The sequence below is a fragment of the Macrotis lagotis genome, chromosome 4 (genome assembly GCF_037893015.1).
Source record: "Macrotis lagotis isolate mMagLag1 chromosome 4, bilby.v1.9.chrom.fasta, whole genome shotgun sequence".
Classification (NCBI taxonomy): domain Eukaryota; kingdom Metazoa; phylum Chordata; class Mammalia; order Peramelemorphia; family Peramelidae; genus Macrotis; species Macrotis lagotis.
In genome coordinates, this window is record NC_133661.1 from 257,158,940 (window position 1) to 257,184,738 (window position 25,799).

At 37.1% G+C, this 25,799-nt stretch overlaps 1 protein-coding gene across 3 annotated transcripts; it reads right to left on the bottom strand.

Moving 5' to 3' along the window:
• Window positions 1–701: 701 nt before the first annotated feature.
• DORIP1 (dopamine receptor interacting protein 1) lies at window positions 702–23,799 on the bottom strand. Of its 3 annotated transcripts, none has more exons than XM_074235867.1 (5): window positions 23,717–23,799; window positions 8,697–9,221; window positions 6,672–6,761; window positions 4,912–5,046; window positions 702–4,166 (listed from the first exon to the last, which is right to left on the bottom strand). In XM_074235867.1, the coding sequence occupies exons 2-5, from the start codon at window positions 9,218–9,220 to the stop codon at window positions 3,983–3,985; spliced, it is 933 nt and encodes a 310-aa protein (XP_074091968.1). In that variant the 5' UTR covers window position 9,221; window positions 23,717–23,799; the 3' UTR covers window positions 702–3,982. The 3 variants fall into 3 exon arrangements, with proteins under 3 accessions (XP_074091968.1, XP_074091969.1, XP_074091970.1); XM_074235868.1 differs by lacking the exon at window positions 23,717–23,799 and adding an exon at window positions 20,469–23,062; XM_074235869.1 differs by lacking the exon at window positions 23,717–23,799 and adding an exon at window positions 19,202–20,443.
• Window positions 23,800–25,799: the final 2,000 nt, after the last annotated feature.

Below are 25,799 nucleotides of genomic sequence, written 5' to 3' on the forward strand. Positions count from 1 at the left end.
CATACACTATGACCAGGTGAGATTTATACCAGGAATAATGATTTAGTATTAAGAAAACTACCAGAGGGGTGGCTAGGTGGCACAGTGGATAGAGCACTGGCCCTGGAGTCAGGAGGACTTGAGTTCAAATCCAGCCTTAGACACTTAATGATTATCTAGCTGTGCGACCTTGGGCAAGTCACTTAACTCCATTGCCTTACCAAAAAATAAAAGAAAATTATCAGAATAACCATATTGAGATAAAAATTCAAACTTCTGACAAAATAAAGTCATTTCTCTTAAAAATACTGAGAAGCATAGGAATAAATGGAGTTTTACTTAAAATGACAAGTAGTAACTATCTAAAACTATTGTTATCTGTTATAGGGAAGCAAGGATGCCTTTTATTCATACTTTATTAGTTAATAGAAATAAAAGAAGAAAAAGAAATTAAAGGAATTAGGACAGGCAATAAAGATAGAAAACTATCACTCTTTGTAGATATGATATACTTAGAGAATCAACTTAAACTATTAAAATGACAATTTTAACAGTTTCAGCATATAAAATAAACTCACATAAGTCATCAGCATTTTTCTATATTACCAACAGAGGTTAGCAGGAAGAACTAGAAACAGAAATTCTATTTAAATAAACTGTAGACAAAAATAAAACATTTGACAATCCACTTACCAAGACAAATCCAGGAACTGAACAAAATTACAAAAGCTTTTTTCACAAATGCAGTCAAATCTAAACAACTGGAGAAGTATCAATTACTCATGAGTAGGCTGAGTCAATATACTAAAAATGACAGTTATACCTAAATTTGTTCAGTGTCATACCAAACTACCAAAAATTATTTTACAGAGCTAGAAAAAAATAACAAAATTAATTGGGGAGAACAAAAAGTCAAGAATATCAAAGGAATTAATGAAAAAATAAGAGAAGTAGCATGACTAATATGGAGACAAAATTTTACATGCATAATCTAAATCAGATTGTTTGGGGCCAGGGGAATAGGCTGAATGTAAAAAAAAAAACCAGTAGAATTCAAAAACCTGCAAAAGGATTTGAATGTTCAAAATTATCTTTACATGTAATTGGGAAATAAATACATATCTAAGGGAGAAAAATACAGAGGATGATGGCTTGTATGACAAAGCAGCAATCATCAAAACAATCTGGTACAGGACAACAAAATACAGTGGTAGACCAATAGGATAGATAAAGACCAGTGCACAGTAAAAAATGACCATAGTAATCTAGTATTTAATAAATGTAAAGATCTAAGGTATTGGGACAAGAACTCACTGACAAAAATTTCTGGGAAAATTGGAAAGTAGTTTGGAAGAAACCAGGTGTAGACAAATACCTTAACATATACCAAGATAAGGTCAAAAGGAGTAAATGATTTAGACATAATTCAGAGTATAGAATAGTGCACCTGTGCACCTGTCAGATTTATAAAGAAGGGATACAATATGTAAAATGGATAATTTTGATTAAATGCTACCAACGAAGAAAGAATTGATAAAGTTGAAGCATACTCTTTTCTTTTTTTATGGTTTCTTTTCTTTCACAACATGGCTAATATGCAAATAATTTTACATAGCTACACATGTATAGTTTATATTAAATTATTTGCCTTCTCAAGAAGAGGGAAAGGGAGGAAAAGAATTTAATTCACAACTTTTTTAAAAAGTTAAAAATTTTTTTTACATCTAATTGGAAAAAAAATTAAATATAATTAAAAATTTGAGGGGGAGAGGCAGACAGATATGTCCTTCTGTTCTGGAGGTCAAGGATCACTTTTTTATTTTGGAGCCGTAGTGTGCCTAGCAAATAGTAGTTGATTAGTAAATGCTTGTTTGCTTGTTGAATACCCAATTTAAGCATTTCACAATTTTTATCCCTTTGTAATATACTTGGGAACATTTGATTTCAATTATATTATTCTATCACATTCAGCCCTTTATACAAAACTATTGTTTTAAATACTAGAGATGATAAAGAAGTAATAAATATACTAGGAGACATACCATATATGAAAGAGGAAAAAAATCATTTTTTTTTTATTAGCACCTTTCAGGGTGGTCAAGACTTTTACAGACATTATCTTCACCCTCACAACAACCCTGTGAGGTAGGTAAGTCACCATTTTGGAACAACTAGCATCAAGTACTTATTTTAAATAAGGTGCAAAGTGTTGAGTAAAATTTTCCCTTTAAGCACAATTTTTGTAAATTTAGTAAAGGATCAATTTATTTACTATTTGTATCCTTGTAATTTTAGGGAGTATACTTATTTTACAGCCCTATATAAATGTGAGTTATTACTTTTAGTCTTTTTAACCCATAGTACCACCAAGTGCATCTTGGTCTGTTCAAAAAGTTTAACTGTAAATCAAATCCTTTGTAAAATACAATAAGAAAACACTAGCAAAAGATATTTTTTTGTAAAAGTGATTACCCAACACCAGATTTATCTCCTGTTTAAGTATTTTCATACTGGGATTGCCTCAATTCAATTCTGCAATACTGATGTGACCACAATGGCAATTTGAGATTTCATTTAATAAAAAATGTTACTCTATGTAAGTTAACCATATAATATGTAGGGTGAATTTAATTCTCAAAAATACTTTGCCTATCTGAACATTAAGCCAATTTTAACCTCTGTGATTCCTATAAATTCATTAAGATAGAATACTTTTAAGTATAGAATACTTTTAGGTATATATATATGTATGTATGTATATATCCAAGATACTATCTTCCTCAAGAGTCTTGTTTTTTTTCCTCTTCTCAACTGAAGAGATAATAGCCAAAAAAGGTTCTTAGGGACTTTAATGAGCACAATATTCTGATAATTGTAAACTTCTGCGGTGACATATTCAAAACCCAAACTGTTAACCTATTAGTTTACCAAGCAAACAGCCAAAGTATATAAGCACATACAAACATACATATGTGTGTGTGTATATATATAGATATAGGTATAGATATTATATGTAGATCATATATAGATATACAGATGGATAGATATTTTTGTCACTGATATATAATATTCAGATTTAGGACAAAAACAAAAATTCTAATGACAAGTTTTTATTTTCGTCATCAAAACAAAATAAAGCATACTGCTTCCATTCACACTAGCATGAGAAAAAAAATTGTCTACTTTAGTATCTAAGAAAACACATTTGTCACTCCTGTAAAATATAATTTCTATTCCTATTTAATTTAGAAACAAGTTATTTTTAGGATGTTATATAATTATTAATAACACTTGCCTGGGAATTAATACTTAAAATTAGTTAACAAGGGCTGTAATACTTGAGCAACTGGTTCGAAATTCCCTCAGCATTATTCTGTAAAACTTATTCAAAGTCCATGCATAAGGGCACAGTTATGTGTGAACACAAAAATGTTTAAAAATTGATACTTCTAGCTTAGGAAAAAATGGACAAAGATAGTTAAGACACTGACAAGTTACATATCCAAAAGAAACATAGCTGATTCCATAATGCACTCTGCGTTGTGATGAAATGAGGTGAAGCAGAAATACGAAAATCTTCTAAACTTTGAGTAAGTTTTAACCTGACTTTTCTCAATATAGATTCAGGATTGAAGAATTTTTATTTGAATCTCTAAGAAAAAAAGTATCTAATTGCAAATGCAATTTTTTTGGATAAAGAAAAGTACATTAATTTCAACAGATCTAATGTACATATGAATACAAAATTCAAAATTACAATTTATTTTTATTTCAACATAAAATGCTTGTATAAAAATAAATCAGAAAATATAAAAAGAATTACAAACATTTGCATAGTTTTTTTTCTATATAAAACATTTACCTGGGGCTTAGCATTGGATAATACAACTCTGAAACTACTGTAGTTTAACATTTTCTTGGATACCAAGTAAACAGAAAAGAGCCCTTAATTTGGAGGGGAGGGGCAGGAGGGAACACAATTTAATTTAGCATCAGTCTACATTTATTTTTCTGTTGCTCGAATATAAACCAATGATGACAAGAGGAGAAACTCTGGTGGTTTATTTAACAAAATTAAATTCACATTTCTGAGGCCATCATAGTGCATCCAATATCCATCAATCTGGAAAGCTGCAGAATAATGATGTTCCTCTTTGTTAAATAATGTGGCACCTTCCAACAAATACCTGAAAATTAAGATAAATTATAAAGTATGTGGGTTTAAAATGATTTTAACTGTCTTTTTAATCAGAAAGATTAAACTCATATACTAACAATCAGAAAACTATGGTTTCACTGTCTGAGTCTCAGAAAGAGATGGTTATCTGACTGATTTATGATGCATATGTGTTGATGTGGCCAAAAACTTAAAATTTCTAAAGTGTATGTTAACAAAGATAACAAGAATAAGAAATTGACAGTCTGACTACTTTATAAATATTATTAAAATATCACAAGAATCAAACAAAAATATTTAGGTCATTGGGTATGTCCTACAAGGAAGATGTGCAGAAAGACATCAGCAAGAAATCACACAGAATGATGAGATATAATATTTGATTTGCACAGTGAGGGGTTAACCACAACAATAAAGCATTTTAACAAATAACAATGAATCACATAAAACTTTCTAAACCAAAGTACTAAAAGGATTTAGGATCTCTCATTTATATGCTTAAGTTTGGTCCTATAACATTCTATAGATATTAACCTCTGTTAAGTAAGCACTTACTAGCATTACTAAACTGAAAAAAAAATAAAACTACATTTACTTGTAGTAATCTAAAAACTCATTCTGAATAAAAAGGGAATTCAGCAAAGACTCTTCAACAAACACAATCCCTTTTTAGGCCTTTTCAAAATGTGAATAAATAGGTAAACTAACTGAAATTCCATTTTTCAATTGCTCTAAAAAACAAAAATAGTGCCTACTTGTGATCAGATAAATCCAAGTAATATGGTACATATGCCAGGTCTTCAGATTTCCAGTGCTGCATATTTAAGACCACAAACGGTGGTGCTCCATGGCAGAAAACTCGCTGGGAAAATTCTCTTAGACCACCACAGCTAAAATGAAAAATCAGGAATTATTATTTCATATGGAACACAATCTTTTCAATACTTCTATAATTGCTTTGTTGTAATTTTAATTTTCCAAAAGCTTAATTTTATGTACTGGAGTAGATCTTTTTACTCATATTTGGCATATCCTTCCCCCCCCAACAGTTTCTATTCATTGCTGAATGATGAAGTTCCTAGAGTAAGGAGACAGCATGAGAGAGTGGAAAGAATGCTACTTGCTGTCAAGCCAAGGCCTGGGTTAAACCCTACCTCTTATACTTAGTAGCACTGTAACCATGAGCAAGTCACTTAACCTTTCGAGTCTCAGTTTCTCATCTGTAAAAGAGTGATAACATTTGTAGCATTTATCTGTTTTGAAGGTCAAATAATTACATACCATATGCAAAGTGCTTGTAAAACATTAAAGCACAAAAATGGCATTTATTAAAAATGACACCACTGAAACACCATTATTTTATAATTGTTGTTCATTAATTTATGAATATTTATTAAGCATATAGTAAGTCCCAAGCACTGTGATTAAGATACAAAGATAAAAATGAAACAATTCTTCCCTCAAGAAGATTATTAAAGCTTTAGAATTTGGAAATAGTTTCTTCTTATGAGTATATGAAGAGGTAAGTAACATGACCTTTCAAGAATTCCTTGTAGCCTGGATAAATTCTCTTTTTTATTTACTCCATTTGACAAACACTGTTATCTATTGACATGTGAGAAGCTATTTTTCCTCAGCAATAGCAGGCTCTATAAATTTTTTACTCAATATGAATTAAAAAACTACAAAACTGACCACAAAAGTAAAATATACAGTCACTAGAATGCTTTGGACATGACACACTGCTTATAATATTTTATTATTAGACTAAATGAACCAGAAAATTTTTTTTGCTTCTAATCTTATTATTAATATTTTTTTTAAATATAAAAGCTAGGGGGCAGCTAGGTGGCACAGTGTATAGAGTACCAGCCCTGGAGTCAGGATGACCTGAGTTCAAATCCAGACTCAAACACTTGATACTTACTAGCTATGTGACTCTGGGAAGGTCACTTAACCCCCATCACCTTACAAAAATCAACACACACACACACACACACACACACACACCCCAAGCTAATTTTTCTTGACAAAACAGAGTACCAAATACAATTTAACCTTTCTTATGTGATTAAATAATTTGTACTTTCTTAGGATTATCATTCTGAAATGTAGGAGTCTAGACTAATGAGTGTACTGGTTCCAGGATAGAGTTATTATTTTTTATACTAAATCTTTTTTCTTTCGTTTCTTTTTTTTTAAATTTACCTCTTTTTTCCTAAATTTGGAGTGCAGAAAAACATCCAGTTAATTGGGGGTCCTCATTGGTTGGGTTTTGCTTAACCAGGGTACCTACTCATTAATGGAGAAAAATGGTATTACGGTCATATTAATGAGCTGTAATTACACTATACACTGGCATGTAATAATACTAAAACACAGTATTTGTAACATATATACACATATATAAAATATATGTTAACTTAATAGAACATAAAAAAATACATGTGTTTACATGTTTTTCTATAAATAGCATAGGAACAGATTGTCTTTAAATAGTTGACAAAATACTCACCCTCGCTCTTCACACAGTTCTATCTTGGAACAAAATAATTCATCCACTGCTAATCGAATCAAGTTTCCATGTGGTATTTCTTGGGGAGGACTGAAACAATTACGAAATATGTATAATTTTATGTTTAGAAGTATAAAGCACAGTTCTTATTGCAATTTAAGATAATATTCTTAATATACAAACAGGATAATGCCTTCAACATTTCTCTAACTTTTCCAGAAACATTATTGTATAATTGATTCTAAAATGTTGTTGCTAAAGGAAAACTTTAAAATTAAATTTTAAAAGAGTTTCATGATGAACAGGATGCTCTCACCCTAATGGAAATATACTGTATACAAAATAACAGCAATATTGCAGGATCAACTGTGAATGATCTACCTTTTCTCTGCAGTGCTGTGACCCAAGAGAACTCTTTTAAGACTTATAAAAGGGGTGGCTAGGTGGAGCAGTGGATAGAGCACCGGCCTTGGAATCAGGAGTACCCGAGTTCAAATCTGGCCTCAGACACTTAATAATTACCTAGCTGTGTGGCCTTGGGCAAGCCACTTTAACCCCCCCCCCCATTGCCTTGCAAAAAAATAAAAAATTAAAAAAAAACTTATGAAAAAGAATATTATACATTATAAAGACAGAGTTGATGGTATCTGAATGCAGACTGAAGCATACTTTTTTTAAATTTTATTTTTCTTCAGGCTTCTCTTTTTTCTCTCTGACTACTGTGTTAATGTTTGTTCATGATTACACATTTTTAACCTATATCAAGTAACTTGCTTTCTCAATGGGGGGAATGGATTGGGAGGAAGGCAGAGAATCTGGAACTCAAGGTTTTGGAAGTGAATGTTGAAACTTGTTTTTGCATGTAACTGGGAGAAAATAATTTACCAAACAAAAAAGTATTTCAAAGAAGCAATTTGGTTTAATCTGATGTTTACAACAGGTGACTAGGACTTTGGAAATGGTATTATCGGCAAGTCACTTAACTTGTCTGTACCTGAATATTTCTTTCCCTGTAAAAACGCACTTTTCCCTCTTTTTCTACACACACACACACACACACACACACGAGTTATGCAGAAAAATGAGACTGATAATGGTGTGCATTGAAAATTGCACCATGTGTATTGAAAATATCGGCATTTTCTATTACAAATCTAAGTCAGATATCTTATCAATAATTGTAGCCACTGATATACAGTTATGAATATTTCATTACTGTTTAAAATACAAAATTTAATAGGCAAAATAAATTAAGAACTTGTTTACAAAAGAAGAAATTATTTAAACAATTCAATGAAAAATAGAGAAAGCGTATTATATTTAATGTCATCTCAGTTTTTAGAAGCCTTATGCAAAGATAAAATTAGTTGGCCCTCTTTGTATATACAACAAAGCAATGTAGATAAATAAAAAAAATATTTTATTCCCATTGAATATTCCCATTGAACTATTTCTGGGATAATATAATTTATGCTGTGTTTATAAAAAACAATTTACTATCTTAAAAACAATTACCCACAAATACATTTATAAGGAAACTTTTCAAAATTATGGAATATCATTTATTTTTCCAAATGAAAATATTTTGCTGTTTTTCCTGAATGAGATCCAAGTTCCCTTTCTGGTGTCAGTCAAACATTTAAGTGTTGGTATAGATGTACACATATAGAATAGCTTGGTGTATCTTTATTTTTTTTTTTAGGTTTTTACAAGGTAATGGGGTTAAGTGGTTTGCCCAAGGCCACACAGCTAGGTAATTATTAAGTGTCTGAGACCGGATTTGAACTCAGGTCCTCCCGACTCCAGGACCAGTGCTCTATCCACTGCACTACCTAGCCACCCCAGCTTAGTGTATCTTTGTTCTTTTCCTTATAGCTATAATTTTCTTTTCCTAGTCCAGAGACAATCTTCTTCCTCTTATAGTTTGTCCCCACCTCTTTCTGTTACTATCCTATTGTTTGCCCTTTCTCCTAAATATTCAGTTGAATCCTGGCACCTCCTCTAACATTACTTTCAGCTACTTACTTTATGTTAATTGTTCGCTGCTGATCTTCCTGCACTCGGGTTGGACATCTCCAGTTTGAACAATAACTCTCTTGGATAGTTGACATGAGGTTTTCCAGATTCTTTGTAAAGTTATCATGCTCATTTCCAAACAAATCAATTATTAATGAAGCTTTGTGAACTTCAGATTTGTATTGCTGTTTTTCCATCTTGTCCCAAATCCAGAGTAGTTTCACAGTTGTAAAACTGTATGAGTCCATTAAGTAAAGAAAACAGTCTACAAACTCTCTGCCTAAGTGAAGAGAGAGTTCCCTGGGGAAATTTTCATTTTCATGTAGAATGACATATAGTAACATCAAGAATCCATCTATAGTGCAGGTATTTTTCAGGTTTATTTCAACATAGAGTGGTGTACAGGACACTGCTTTGCGGCCAGCTTTGATAGTAAAAACCCCTCCCCAAGGAAGGACAGGCCTCCAAAATGAACGGTCTTGGTTATAGTTATTTTTAATTGATGCTTTGATCTCTTCAAACAATGTCTTCATCCTAAAATTTAAAAAACAAATTTATAATAGAATAATAAACTTGAATTTTAGAACTTGTGATTCTAAATATAAAATTGTCTAAAATGTTGGCTAGATTTAGAATGAACTAAAAGATCTATTATAGTTTAAAAATACAAAGCAAGTCAAATGACTTGCTTCTGCTTTTATCTAGTTAATTTGTTTGGTTATGTTTACTTAAGGAATTGGTATATGAATATCCGTTTTTACAATAGCACCTTCTATAATAGTACAGGCAGTGTTTTGAAGAATATTTCACTTGTATTTGTTAAAAAACATGTAATAATCTATCTTGTTATAATGGTATTCTATTGTGATTAAAACCATCCATTCAACTTTAGAAAACAATGTGAGGAATATGCCAATCATCATCCAATCATTGTAATTAATAGAATTGAATAACTCAAATACAATTTCCATTCAGGTCTGGAAAGTATTTTGCATTTAGAAGATTTATGGTTGTTCCAGATGATTCAAGAATTCATATTCATATTCCTTAAAACAATAACGCCATACCCAATGATAATCTGATTCTGCGTAACAATATCCAACTTCATTAGTGTAGTCCCTTTCAGTTTATAATGGGAAATGAAAACCATATTCAGTCAAAAGGAAAAGTTCCATATATTAATAAAAGTATTCATAGAAGCACTTTTTGAGGACACAAAGAACAAGAAAGAAGAGTGAGCATCAACCACAAACAGACTAAATAAACTGATATGTGAACATAATGGATTACATTAAAAGAAATAAAAAATTTTCAGAATTTAGAGGAACTTGTGATATATATGAATATACTGTAAAATAAACAAGGAGAAAATTTTACCTAATAACCAAGGAAACAATAATATAGAGGAAAACATTCAAAGATTGTAGGGCTGATCAATTCTCTGACTAGTCATTATTCTAGAAGGCTGATGGTAAAGAGTACTTGATGGTGACTACCAGCCTTTAGTAGAGAAGTGGTGGACAAGAGGTGTAGAATGAGGCGAATATTTTGAGACAGTTAATGTACTGCTTAACTGTACTTTCTTTTTACAATAGAGGGTTCTATGATGGCAATGGAGGACAGCAAGAAGCAACTGGTTTAGCCTTCTATTCAGGACATCAACACCTCATTTGAGCTACTGTCAATAGTTTCCTATATGCTTTCATTGCTTCAAGCCTTTCCCCTCTCCAATCCATCCTCTTTTCAACTACTAAAGTGTTTCTACTAAAGAACAAGTCTAATATCACTTCTTTACCAATACATTTCTATTCAAATCAAATACAAGCCTTCTGTCGATCAATTTTAGTCCTCCACAATCTGGGTCCAACCTATTTTACCAACCTCATTAATCATTATCTCCCTTCAAACAATTTTGGTCAGTCAAAACAGTGCTCCTTACTGTTCCTCATATGCCACATTTCGTCTCCCACTACCATACTTTTGCACTGTTTGTTCTCCTAAAGTGTACTCCCTTCTTACCTCTGCCTCTTAAAATCCCTAATTTCCTTCAAGGCATAGATTAAATACTACCCTCTGCATGAGTCCTTTCCTCAATTCCCAAGACACTGTATTCTCATCAAAATTAACCTCATATTTATTCTGTATGTGGTTTCATATATATGTGTGTGTGTGTATATGTGTACACACACACACACACACACAAACACACACGTTTCCCCCTTATAGAATGGAAGTTCCTCAAGGGACTGTTTCACTTTTGGTTTTAGCACCTAGCAGAGTAAAGAGGAGGTGCTTAATTTCTAAATATCAGTCAATTGATTGATAAGTGATGGTGATGTTTTTAAAAGTGCACTGAACTTTTTTTTATATAACGATGCCTCATTTTATTTTGCTATACATTATTGTGCTTTCCAGATTTACATTTAAAAGTTATTTCAAAAAGTGTTCTTTTATTTTTTGAAGTGTATGCAATGTTAGTTTTCTTTAAGAAACTAATTTAATTTCTTTTATTCACTATGTCGACAACGGGATTCTTTTTTTTTTTAAGGTTTTTGCAAGGCAATGGCGTAAAGGGCCTTGCCCAAGGCTACACCAGCTAGGTAACTATTAAGAGTCTGAGGCTGAATTTGAACTCAGGTCCTCCTGAGGTCCAGTGAGCCACCTTGATTGTAACATAATTTAAATATATTTATACAGGCCCTTTAACAAATACTATGTCCAACAAAGGTTCTAAATTACATTGAAAAGGGGGACAAAAGAACAGAAATGGGAAAAGAAAATTGGTTTGGATGAGTCCCCCTTGAGAATATATAAAGTGAACAGCTAATTAAGAGACTGGTGTCTAAGAAGAATTGAGACTTCTGAGTCATAGCTTAAAACAAAGGAATGAAAGATTCCTGGCTATAGTTGAAGCATACCTAACAAGCACCAATAAGAAAGTATTTGCCTAGAGTCTTGCAAATTTGAAAAGTGGATGGTGAAAGCTCTGTATCAAGCATGTACTCAGTGCCATCATCAGATATAAAGCCAGAAGGACCACAAAGGTCTTCTAGTGTTCAACCCTCTCATTTCACAAATGAGCAAGCAGAGAGATTAAGTGACTTGCCCAAAATCTGCTTCCAGCTGGGGAATTAGAATTTAAATTCAAGCACTCAGTTTCAAAATCCAGTGTCCTTAGAGTTATAATCTAGGAAGAAAATGACATTGAGGTACCTAGCAGTTTATAGGAAATAAAAACCAAGGAACCAACCAATAAAACCAAATAATCCATGTAGTTTACATACCAATTTACTAAGTATAGCTAGTAAGGAAGATAAGAGCCTAATGTAAATAAAGACAGCATGACAAGTAGATCAGGGAACTGTCTACTTAACTAGTAAGATCTGATTACACACTCTTCTTCTGCCCCATGCTGGTTTGGGTGACCCTGGTCAAGCTCTTTACCTTCTCAGTACTCTAGGCAATGCTATCTAATTTGACAATTTCCTCTCCTAAAAGTTCCCTCTCCCAAGGAATCTCAGGTTTCCCTATCCCTAGTTGCAGAGGTACAAATTTGACTATATGCACTGAGATTTAATGATACCAGAACCATGACTGGGAAGGCTCTAAAAGGGTGGACTTTTATTCAAAACAAATGGATAGATTAAAAACCTAACAATGTCCTCTCTTGTAGCTGGTTGATAAACGTTTATTAACTGTCCACTCTGGGCCAAATGCTGGAAATATGAAAGACAGTCCCTGCCCTCAAGGAGCTGACAATATAAAGAGGGAAGATAACACATGAGACACTGAAAGGGGAAGGGAGAAAAGGAAGCTACTCCACATGAGAACATTTTACCTTCTGCTTCTAGAATATCAAGGCAATTTTCCTTAAGAATTTCTTAAAAAACAATACCTAGGATCTTTTTTGGTCCTGATTTTTACAGGTAGTCCAATAATTTTTAAATTATCTCTCCTGGATCTGTTTTCCAGGTCAGTTATTTTTCCAAGGAGATATTTCACATTTTCTTCTAGTTTTTCATTCTTTGGGTTTTAATTTAATTATTTCTTGATTTCTCACAAAGTCATCATCTTCCCTAAGCTCCACTTTACATTTGGAGGAATTATTTTTTTCAAAGAGCTTTTTTTCCATCTGGCCAATTCTGCTTTTTAAGGCATTCTTCTCCTAATTGGAATTTTGGACTGCTTTTTCCATTTGACCCAAATTGGTTTTTAAGATGTTATTTTCTTCAGTATTTTATTGTAATTCTTTCACCAAGCTGCTGAATTGATTTCCATGATTTTCCCACATGCTTTCATTTCTCTTTTCATTTTTTCCTCTATCTCCCTTACTTGATCTTCAAAATCTTGAGTACTTCCATAGCCTGAGACCAATTCCTATTTTTCTTGTAGGCTTTGAAGACAGTTTTGACTTTGTTATCTTCTGAATATGTATTTTGATCCTCCACAGGACTAAAGTAATTGTCCATGACTGGATTTTTTTCTTTTGTTATTTGCTCATTTCCCCATATGACTTGATTTTAATTTTTTTTTAAAGATGGGGTTCTGCTCCCAGGGTAGAGGATCTGTTGTCCCAAGCTTTGGAGGGTTTTTGCAGCTGTTTTGAGGGATACCTTCCACGGTCCTTAATTCCTCCAAGGTCTTATGAGAGCCTCTGACTGTTTTTTTGGCCTGTGCTCTGGTTTGTGGATGACTACATGCATTCTCCTTCTGCCCTGGAACTGTGAGGAGGATCCCTGCTCTGCTATGGCAGTAAAGCTCCTTTTTTCTGAGTCTGGGGTTCAGATTGCAACCTGGATCTGAGTATGGGTGCCTCAGAGACAGCAAAGAGATTCTGCAATCTCACTCACCCCCCTTACCACCTGTGGACGAATACTCTGGAAGCAGCTGCCAGGTGGCTCCCAGGGCCAGGTCTGCTCTGAGGACTATGCTAGATTAGGCTTCCCTTTCTCACCCTAGTGTAGCAGTTTTCATGTTGACCTTCCAAGTTGTTCTTGGCAATCCCTGGCCTGAGAGGTCTGGAAACTGTCACTGCTTTCTTGGACTCGGGTGCCTCCAAAGACCAGGGGTCCTGTGGGCTATTCCTGGATAATTGGAGCCAGTTTGTTCCAGAGTGGCCAGAGCTGTGTTGCAACCCTTTCAAAGCCTAGTGGATCTTCCAAGTTGTTTTGGGCTGGAAAATTGTTTCACCCAGTCTTTTTGTGGGTTCTGCCACTCAAGAATTTGTTTTGAGTCACTATTTAAAGAGGTATTTGGATTGGTCTGGGAGAGAGCTTGTGGGAAATTCCTGCCTTTACTCCACCATTTTGTCTCTGCCCCATTTTTTTGCCCTTCTACCATGCACTTTTTGTTACTAATGCATTACAGCCCCTAGGTACCTCGTTTGGAAGACCATCAACTTGATTTCTTCAGAAAAAATTGTTGTTTAAAAGGAAATTTACTTTGTCAATGACTGAACAAGTTGCAGCAGCACACGAATGCAGTAGAATATTATGTAGGTAAGAAATAATGAATATGAAGAGTGTAGACAACCATAGATCAACTACATGAACTGATATGAAGGGAAATAAGCAGAACCAGGAAAAAGTATATATACTGCCTACACAAATAGAATACAAAACAAAATTGAAAGCTCTTTCATATATAATGACTGAGTCTGACCCTAAAGAGAGATGACATAATGAATCTCCCTTTTTCACAAGGATGAGAAATCACTGATGCAGAGTACTTTTTTTTTTATTCTTAGTTACAAGGAATGGCCCACTTGGTAGGAAAAGGTAAAAGACAGATTCAGAAATAAAGGCAATTAAAAAAAAAGCTAATGTTTTAAAAATTAAAAGAGGCTTTTTTAAGGGAGAAATTAGGATCATTCAAAGGGCTATACAAACTGCCAAAGGCTTTTCTGGTTTTTCTCCTACATGCAAAATCTAATCAAGACAGATCTAAAATTGAAGTCACTCTAGCTTATTCATTTGCACATCACAGAGAGAACCTTCATCTATCTAATTTTTCTCGTGTGGATAATAATTACACTTAACTTTTGAGTGATTAATTATGGTTCTCACTTAGAAGTCTATACCACTTTCTAAGGCTTAATATAATCAATATAATAGCATCCACAAATGTGAGTAGCTAGAGTAACTATATGTCATCCTTCCATTCACCTTCATGATGGTTGTAAATGCCTTTGAAAAGCATGTATCTCCCTGTTTTTATTTTATAAGTAGGCTCAAAGTTATTTCTGTTGTTACACCTTTTCAAGGTACATATCTCGAATAATTTTTAAAATATGTAACTTTACTCCTAGCAGGATCTTCTCCTATGGGGTTTTCCCCAGAATTTCCATTTTGGGAAAGCCCAGATCCACAATTCTCAGGATTTAGTCACTATGGCCCTGCATAAGTACCTCTTTTCCAAGTCTCCTCCTAACTTTTCAGTTCCCTTTTTATGTGCTGGTTTCTCCCACTAGAACATAAGCATTTAAGGACAAAGACTATCTATATTTATCAACACTGTATCCCCATTGCTTAACATTTGTGTCTGGCACATATATAATAAGCATTTAATAAATGTTTGTTAACTGTGTGTGCAGGATACCTCATTGAAAGAGAATATCTCAAAAGGTAAATTTTTAATTACCAGCAAACAATGAACAACAGATTTGCATATCCTTTACAAACTTTTCATCAATCTCTTATATATTAAAATAAGATTGGGCAGCAGTTTGGCATAGTAGATAGAGAAATGGAATTAGATTCAGGAAAATGCAATTAGAATCCTGCCTGAGATAATCTACCTCTTTCAGCCTCAATTTTCTCATCTGTAAAGTGAGGATAATAAGCACTTACACATACTAGCAAATCAAATGAGGTAATAATAATTAAAGCCCTAATACAGATCTTTAAGGTTTACAAAGCACTTTTATAAATATCACATTTGTCTTCACATCCACCCTGTGAAGCAGGAGTTATTGTGTGTGTCAACATTATCAATGTATACCTTTCTGGAAAGTACACTGCCAAGGTAAATAAACTTATCCACAATATTCAAAACTTCCTCATTTGCTGAACTGATGGTTTGACATATGGATGGTATGGTGCTGGCTGATGAGTGCCTGTCTTTTTTTGCTGTTAATTGTTAGGTCAAAATTAGCATAAGATTTGCATCTCACAAAAAAATAAAATAAATAAAAAATTAGCAAGGCCTCAAAAACAAAAACAAAAAAATAAAATAAAGATTTGTATTTCAGCTTCAGAGGCTGCATTGAGTACACATTCATCTGCAAACAGAAGATCGTGCACCAACACTCCATCCACTTTGGTCTTGGCTTCTAGCCTTTTCAAGTTGAAGAATTTACAATCAGTGAGATAGCTAACCTTAATGCTGTGTTTATCCTTAGTGAAGATGTTTGATAACATGGCTGAAAGCATCATGCTAAAAAAAGCATGGTAGCAAGGACACATTCTTATTTCAATTCACTGGTGACGGGCAAACAATGAGAACATCATCCACTATCCAGAATCTGGGCAACCATGTCCTCATGAAACTGACGTGCAAAAATGATGAATTTCTCTGGGCAACTAAATTTTGGCTTAACTTTCCATAACCAAATTTTGACTTAATTTTCCATAAGTCCTCATGACTGACAAAGATTCAAAAGCCTTCGTCAGATTCACAAATGCTGTATAGACTCTTTGTTCTCCTCCTGGCATTTTTATTGCCTGTTCCTCGACCCTCTCTGAAGCCACACTTGGCTCTCAGGGAGGTAACTGTCTTCCAGTGAAGGATCAGCTAACTGAGAAGAACTCTGGCAAGAATCTTACCAGCAATGACTAAAAGAAATACTTGTGATTGTCACAGGGCACCTTTATAGAGATGGATGATGAAGGTATCCTTGAATTTCTGTGGGACCAGCCCTGGAGTCAGGAGGACCTGAGTTCAAATATGGCCTCAGACACTTAATAATTACCTAGCTGTGCGATCTTGGGCAAGTTACTTAATCCTTTTGCAAAAAAAAAATAAAAAAAAATTAAAGCACTAAAATACAAATAAAGTTTAGAGAGATACAGGACTCTTGGCTCAGTAAGAAGGCAGATGAAATTCAGTTTTAGGGAGATAGTAACAATCCAGAGTGCTTTTATGACTCCTGAAAGCTATTTATGAGCCAAAGACATGGTGTACCTCCATTACTCAGTGGTGACAGAGCCACATAGGTTAGGGCTAGAGACGTGATACTAAAGATATAGGCTGAACACTTCCATAGTGTTCTTAACAGATCATTATCCATCAATACAGAAGCTATTGATTGTTTACTTCAAGTTGAAGTTGGAGCTCCATCTGAAGAAGTTAGGAATGCCACTGGGCTCCTTTCATATGGCAAAGCACCTAGTGCTGATTCTAATTTTAGCCGAGATTTCAAGATGGAGGGGTCCATTACTTATCCAAAAATTGAGTGAAATTTTCCAGGGCTGGTCCTTTATTCACTGTGCTACCTAGCTGCTCCTGTACTTTACTTTTGATGGAATTAAATGCTGCCTTTGTAGAAACTGATGAGCTGGGGCGGCTAGTTGTCGTAGTGGATAAAGCACCGGCCTTGGAGTCAGGAGTACCTGGGTTCAAATCTGGTCTCAGACACTTAATAATTACCTAGCTGTGTGGCCTTGGGCAAGCCACTTAACCCCATTTGCCTTGCAAAAAAAACCTAAGGAAAAAAAAAGAAATTGATGAGCTATATTGCTGGTAAACCCTATGGAGTTCTTGCTTTTCATTTAGCAGTTTCTGTATTTCCCCATCATTTTCATCAAACCAGTCTTGACTTTTGCAGGTATTCTGAATCAGATAAATAGAGTACTGTACACAAATCTCTGAAAGTTGCAAACTCCTTTTCTGTTCCACTGTTCCCACTTAGGGAGGGACACTAACCTTTTGACATTAATTCCTCTTGCAGTCACTTTGCCTTGGGGCTGCCGCTTCAGTTGAATGTGAATATTTAACTTGGAAAAAAATGAATTTGTGATCAGTCTAGCACTCTGCATCACTCTCACATCTTGTCTATTCTCCTTATAATCACATAGTCTATTAGATATTAATGTTTGCTATGAGGGTGCATCCAGGAAATTTCATTGCATTTAGGTAAATGGAAGACACCATTTGTGTTGAAAAGGTTATGGGATGAGCAAGTCTTCAGTAGTAAGTGACTATTGCTGTTGCTATTTCTAACTCTACTCGTCCCAAGGACTCCTTGACATGTCTGGTAGTCTGAGCCTACTCTAGCATTAATATCCCCCAGAATTATAAACTCATTGTCTTTTGTTTCAATGATAATAAGGGTCTCCAGGTTCTTCATAAAATTCTTCTTTGACTTCGTCATGGTGGGAGCATCAGCACTAATAATGGTGGTGGTGTAACGTTTTGCTTCAAGTGGCAATCTCATTGTCATTTACTCCTTTTGGTATTAGGTATATAAGCTTGTTGACAAGTTTTGATTGCAGAATTTACCCCAGCTTCATGGTGGTCCCCTTCATCATGGTCACTCCAGAAAACCATGTATCCAACTCCAACTTCAGGAAGCTGGCCATCATTTGCTGGCCTTGTTTCACTCAGGGATGCTATTTAGATATGTTATCTGCTGAGTGCTTTTGCAACAAGAAGTGTTTATTTTTCAGGTCAACACAAAATCTATGAGTGTGCACACACATTTCAAGCACTGAAGATGAGTAGAATCTTCCCTGAAGAAGTTTTACTATATTTTGTGACCACATCCTGGGATCCTACTTATCTCAGTTATCAGGCTAGGGTTACATAAGGATACAATTTTTAGGGTACCTTTTCTAACCCCTTCCTCACAGGAGATGATCAGTGTGATCCTTAAAAGGGCTGCTCAGAGGGGGCAGCTAGGTGGCACAGTGGATAGAGCACCAACCCTGGAGTCAGGAGTACCTGAATTCAAATCTGGCCCAGACACTTATTAATTACTTAGTTGTGTGACCTTAGGCAAGCCACTTAACCCCACTGCCTTGAAAAAACCTTAAAAAAAAAAGGGCTGCTCAGATACCCAGGGAGCTGCTAAATCCCACTGATGCTTCCAATGAGGAAACAACCTTATGACCTGGCCACCTCTGTACAGGATTGTGACTAGTTTCCAATGTATTCGCATCAGCTGCTTCATCACTTGATTGTCACCACAGGACTCTGAGAGAGAAATGGTAAAGTGGTATGGATGATGTCTTTTGATTTGTGTATAAACCGGATTTAAGTGACGTAGAGTTTCACGAAGTTGTCGGTCTCACTTTCTCTTCCAAAGTTGTAATTGTCCAGTGGCAAGACAGAGTTCAAGACAACTAGTGATGGTTCTAGATGCAGTGGACAAGCTTATGTCTCTACGTCTAGCTAATTTCTAAGTGCTCCACAGCACCTGTTTCAGCTACCCTCATGACCACTGGAACAAACTGTTCTCATTTGCCCATTGCACCAGGGGAAAACTTCACATGCTTGGGGTAGACACTCTAACTTACCAATGGGTTTAAGACACCTTGATCTGGTTTAGGCCATCTGCTGACATGGTTTACCAGGGTGTGGGCGCTGTGCATGCTACAGATTTTTGTAGCCACAAGTAACAGTTAGGTGGCTCAGGTGGACATCAAAGGTAGAAAGCAGCCCTGAAAAGTACTTGGCAGCTCTTACACCAGAGGTACTGTCTTCCTGGATCACATCCTTCAGCAAATACTACTGATAAAAATCTTAGATTAAAGAAATAATATGGAAACATTAACATCTGCAGAGATACACTAGCATGTGACCCTGGGCAAATCAATGAACCCTAAATTTTCTCATCTGTAAAAATGAGCTAGAGAAAGAAATGGCATACCACTCCAGTATCTTTGCCAAGAAAACCCTAAATGGGGTCATGAAGAGTCAGACATGACTGAACAACAATATATAATAGGACCTAGGTGACTTATACTTATCAAGGTCAATAAGGAGTATTCACTCTCTGCCTCTCAAATCTATATCATAATTAGCAATATTTGTTTAGTCCTTTTAAGAAATGATTAGTGAAGTGAGCAGAAGCAGGAGGAAAAATAACAGATATACTATTCAACAATCAATTGTGAAGGACTCAGTTATTCTCAGCAATACAAAGATCCAGGATAATCCCATAGGAAGGCCTTATGATGAAAAAATGCAATATACCACCAAAGAAATAACGGATTGAGTCTAAATGTAAATTAGAGTATATTTTACTTCATTTTATCTGCATTTTCTTTCACAACATGACTAATATGACACATGTAGAAACTATACCAAATTGCTTACCATCTCAGAGAGGGAAAATGAGAAGGGGGAGAGAATCTCAAAACTTTAAAATGCAAATATTAAAAATTATTTTTATATGTAATTTAAAAAATTCCTAGAAACTGGAAAAAAAAATTATAAGCCTTTCTATTTCAGCTCAGAGGCCTCCAGACAGGAATATTTAACACTAAGAATCATTCCCATTTCTCAATAGATAAGTATTCAAAGATTATGGAAAAAATTTTTTCAAAATGTTTGAAAATCTGCTCCAAATCATTTATAGTAAGAGAAATTCAGATTAAAACAATTCTGAGGTTTTACTTCATGCTGTGCAAAATCAGCCACATTGATAAACAACAAAAATTGTCCATGCTATCAGGTAAAAAAGGCTCACTAATACACAGCAGGTAGAGCAGGGTATTAGTTCAACCTTTCAGGTTATCATTTTGGAATTAAGCAAAAAAAAAAATATTAAAGTATCCATACCCTTTGAACAGGTGACCCCATTATTGAGCATATAATCTGAGGAAGTGAAAGACAAAAAAACAAAGATTAGTAGAAACCAATATATTCACAGCACCACTTTTTGTGATAGCAAGAAAAATGAACCAATGTGAGTGCCTATATATTGAGAATGACTGGAAAAAAGCTATAATACTTGAATAACGGAATGTTATCGAGCAGTAAGAAATGACAAATCAAGAATTCAAAGAAAACTAGAAGATCTATATGAACTAATGCTGAGTGAAATAAACTATAGAGTAACTCTAACAATGTCAATGAAAGGTCTACTAAAAGGAAGTCCAATTTTAGGAAAAATGAAAAACTAATGAGAATGTCAGAGAAGGGATAGTTATGACAAAGAAGTAGTTACTTACTAAAGCAGCATATGCTGCATGTTTTATCAAATATAGTCAGTCTCTCTATTGGACATTTTTGCTCAACTGATTTTCTATTGCAAGGTAGGGTCCAATATGAAGGAGAGGGAAAGCTGATGTTCCCCCCCCATAAAAATGATCATGACAAACAGATCAATAAAATGAACTTTTTACAGGTGATGCCAGACTAGAGACTGCTAATAATATGCCTTGTGGAGAGAGCTAGACTCAAAGCCAGGAAGGACCTAGGTTCAAGTTCCCACTCTGATACATATATGGCTATGTGAACCTGAGTAAATAAATATTAATCTTTCTGGGCTCATGGTAACTCTCTTATCTGGTACATGGAAGAAAAGGTGTTGAACTGCCTTGTAGAGAAGTTACTCATTGGGAGAGCTCTAAACAATAAGCTAACAACAGATCCAGTTTCTTATTCCCTACCTAAGTTGCACTAAACTTATTTCCATTTTCATTGAAGTATCATCAGAGGTTTCAAGCTCAGGGAGGCAAAACTTCCCAACTCCAGTGCATAAGAACCAGATTAAAATGTAATTTTGAAATATTTAACAAAAGTTAGGACCTAATGTTAATTTGTGATTTCTAAGACAATAGACAGTCCCCAGGAATTCAATATGAGTTTGATTTTGAGCCCAGGTCCTTCCTGGTTTTAAGGCTAGCTCTCCCTATCCATGCCATGCTTACTTAGTTCTGGGCATGAAAGTTTAGGAAGGAAGTTGTTATTGTTTGTCCTTTGTTCTTGAAGAGGAGCTATCATGATCTCTCATGACTGGCAAGCGAATTTGATTCAAGTCAGGCAGGGTGTTCAAAGTCACTAGCCTCATTCTCTTCTCTGGGTCCAATGGCAAGATATAAGATAAGAATGCCTAAAGAGGGCCCTGGATGCAGTGGGAGAACTTCACCTTTTTAAGTTAAAGTCTTTCTCAAGTCTCTGTTTGTCTGAGGCAAAAGTCATTCAGTGATTAAGGCTAGATAAGAAAAGAGAATTGTCCCATTTACCAAGCCCAAAAAACAAAACAAAACTAAACATGAAACTGATAACTGAACAAGGGAGAGAGAGAGAGAGAGAGAGAGAGAGAGAGAGAGAGAGAGAGAGAGAGAGAGAGAGAGACAGAGGAAGAAGGAAGGCTTTAAGAGAAACAGAAAAGTGGAAGGCTTTGAGTTGATGGCTGACTGTTCCTTCAAGAATTAGGGATATATGTAGTCTCCCAATGAGAGTTAAACAATAAGCTCTCTGAATTCAAGTTTACTCTCCATCTTTAACATTTTCTCTATCATACTCAAGTCTAGAAAATCAAGAGAATAGTAAAATCAAATCCTGATCTAATTGTTTGCCCATTTCTAGGGTGTAAATGCTCACACTGAAAAATTTAACCAGAGACTCTATAGGGTGGAGCTGTATACCACAAATAGGGAGGAATTATTTTAAGTGCTGTCAAACTGGGTTATATTCAGTCTGCTTGGGCACAGAAGGCAGAACTATGGCTCAATGAAAGGCAAAATTTCCTAACCTGTGTCTCAAAAGGGGAATGGGTTGCATTTGCAGGTAACTTATTCCTTTTCTTGGGAGGCCTTTATGCAAGACAGCCACTTGTCTGTATATTGTAGAGAAAATGATTTCTCAGGTACTAGTTGGCAACTAACTCAAATTGGTCCTTCCATCTGGTTAAAATAACCAGGGATTATTTATCAACTTAATGCCTCCAAATGTATTTGCATGGATAAAGATTAAAGCATATAGGGGCGGCTAGGTGGTGTTTAGAGCATCGGCCCTGGAGTCAGGGATACCTGAGTTCAAATTTGGCCTCAGACACTTAGTTACCTAGCTGTGTGGCCTTGGGCAAGCCACTTAACCCCGCTGCCTTGCAAAAAAAAAAATTAAAGTATATGACAAATCATAAAAACTTCCTTAAAATAAGCGTTAGAATTCATAATTAAACATGTGCTCTTCAGATATTTGTCTTTTGTGTGTGTGTGTGTGTGTTTTAGTAAAACAAACAGGTCTCACACTATTAGACGACTTTGACTAAGAATGACAATTTAGTACAGCATTTCACTTGGAACCTTCAGATTTAAAAAAATGTCAACACCGCAATGTATAGGCTTCTTTCGGTCAGTCAACATTTGAGCCTAAATATTAGCCAAACAGCATCCAGTCACTTAAGAGTAAGTGGGTGTGGCGAGGCTAGAGCCTGCTATGACCCAAACTTAGTCCAACTATTATTCCTTAGCAACAACTTTTTTAAAAAAATCCAACGTCCATTTATTTTAAGATTGAGAATAACGTCCGTCTCATGGCTTTTATCTGTGTTGAATGTTAAAGGCTTTCCAAGGTGTCCTTCAGAGCACTGGCCACCACCGCAGGGAGGGGATTAGAGCGAGCTTGCCGAGCGGGCTGCGCGCAGCGCGACGCGGGGCTGCGCCGAGGCCGGCGCCCCCTCCGCCTGTTTGCCTCGGGGCTGGCACGTCGGTGCTAAGCCAGCTTTAAGCTCCACGCTGCCTCGTTACCCACGACGTGCCACAAAGTCGGCCCAACGTCGCGGCGAGGGGCCGCCCGGCGCGCTGGGGGCGGCGGTGCCGTGTGCCCTCCGGCTGCCCGGCGGGGGCATCGCCGTCTCCCCCAAGCAGGGCCCGCTCCTACCCGGCGGCACGCGCAGAGGGCAGCGCTCCGGTCCCGAAGCCGCCCCCGGGCAGGGCGTGTCTGAGCCCCAGGGAGGGCAGTCCGGCCCGGGGGACGTCCCTCCCCGCCCCCGGGGCCGCCCGGCGCCCCGCTCCGAGGCCCTCCGGGGGCGTCCCGGCCTTCCGGAAGCGGGGGTGCGGGGGCTCCCCGCCGCCTACCTCCTCGGGGAGCAGAAACCGCCGGTGCCGCCCCCCGCCGCCGCCGCCTGCGCATGCAGGGCCCTGGCCGCCGCCCCCGCCGCCGCCCCCGGCTCCTCATCGACTACGCCCGCCGGCTGCCGCGGCCTCCGCCCGGCCGAGCCATGGCAGGCCCCGCGGCGGCCGGGCCCGCAGCCGGGGCGCCGCCTGCACCCGCCGGAGGAGCCCCGAGCCGCGCCGCGGCCGCGTCGCTTGTTATTACGGAGCGGGGATCGGCCCGGCTCCCCTCCCCCGCCCCGAGGGCGGGGCTGCCGCGCAGGCGCCGGGGGACGTCAGCGCGCGGCCCAGGCGGGGCGCGCCTTCCGGCCTCGGGGGCGCGCCTTCCGGCCTCGGGGGCCCGCCTTCCGCCCTCGGAGACGCGCCTTCCGGCCTCGGGGGCGCGCCTTCCACCCTCGGAGACGCGCCTTCCGCCTCGGGGACGCGCCTCCGCCCCCGGGAGAGGTCGGGGACTGGGCCCGGAGAAGCCCGGCCCCGGGGCCGCGCCACCCCGCTGAGGACGGGTCGTTCTCCCTGACCCCCGGGGCCCGCCTGGCCGTGCGGCGCGACCGGGACGGCCCGAGCTTCTGGCTGCTTCGTGCGATTTTTTTTTAAATAGGGAAAAAAATAGAGTCTGGACCTGTAACTTTAGAGGCGTGAGGCACTCCCAGGGCAGAAATTCCCTCCAGCAATCCAGATGTACACACAGTCCGTCATATTAGCCCCGTGCCCTCCCACGTGCAGTGACTGAGCCAAGTGACAGGATTCTCTGCCAGCTCTTTGCCATTGCTGACTCTCTGAAACGATCCTTATCCTGGCAACTAGTGGCACAGGCAGGAAGACTGAGTTCAAATTCAGCCTCACACGCGGGATCCTGAGAAAATCACATTCATTTCCGATAATAATGATGTCATTTAGTGGTTTTCGCCGTCTATATGGAGGTTTTGTTGGGGTTTATATAGTTTACTGGTTTTAGTGGTCTATATGGTGGTTTGGGTTTTTTTATATTTTATTATATATATTTTTATTTTTTTATCTTTATATAGCTTTTAAAATTTTTTATTTATTTAAGACAATGGGGTTAAATGGCTTGCCCAAGGCAAACACAGCTAGGTAATTATAAAGTGTCTGAGGCCGAATTTGAACTCAGGGACTCCTGACTCCAGGACCAGTGTTATGTCTACTGCACCACCTAGCTGCCCCAAGCTCTATATATAATATAGTTTTTAATCAAGAAGCCTCGGAAGAATAAGGAAGCTGCCCTAATATCTCCTCAACAAAGTGTAAAAAAATTTTTTTTTTTTTTAGGTTTTAGCAAGGCAAATGAGATTACGTGACTTGCTCAAGGCCACACAGCTGGGTAATTATTAAGTGTCTGAGGACAGATTTAAATTCAGGTACTCCTGACTCCACAGTCAGTGCTCTATCCACTGCACCACCTAGCCAACCCCCCAATTTTTTTAATGTTAACCTGTTAGCAAGTTGGAAATTTATCTTATTCTCAGGTGTTTGTTATTATTTCTGCAACAATAATGCTGACTTTTCAACTGAACAGAAAAGCAAGGGCTAAAGAGTTAGAATATCAAAGCAAAAGGAGAGTTGCCTAAATTTTAACCAAGATGTGGTACCTTGGAGTTACATTTACATCCATGAATTCCCTACAGGAACACATGGAAATTGAAGAACTGGATCAAGTTGAATGCAGCAGAATTTTTTGTGACCAAAGCAATTCCTGGATCAGTGCAAGAGTTCCTGGATAACTTCAAGTACTAAGGTCAAGTAGAAGGCAGAACTCAGAAGCAACAAGGGACAAAGACATGAAGTAGTGAGTTAAAGGATCATTGATGTTGAATTAGAAAGCTCTTTAGTGGTCATCAGGTTCAACCCTCCTCTTTTTTTTTCCATGTGAAGATAATGAACCCAGAATGGTTAAGTGATTTACCTCAAGTCACAAAGGTAAAACAAGGTAAAGCTGGGACTTGAACCCAGATCCTCTGAATCCAAATCCAGTACTCTTTCCATAGTACCAGATTAACTTTCTAAACAAAATCTTCAAATATAATTACAT

Bases quoted from the DNA above. Each gene is read 5' to 3' on its own strand.
- DORIP1 (XM_074235867.1), bottom strand. From the start codon at position 9,220: ATGAAGACATTGTTTGAAGAGATCAAAGCATCAATTAAAAATAACTAT. The intron at 6,762-8,696 runs GTAAGTAGCTGA...TAATTGTTTCAG, and splicing joins CAGCGAACAATTAACATAAA to TCCTCCCCAAGAAATACCAC. The intron at 4,167-4,911 runs GTAGGCACTATT...CTTAATTTTCAG, and splicing joins TTGGATTTATCTGATCACAA to GTATTTGTTGGAAGGTGCCA.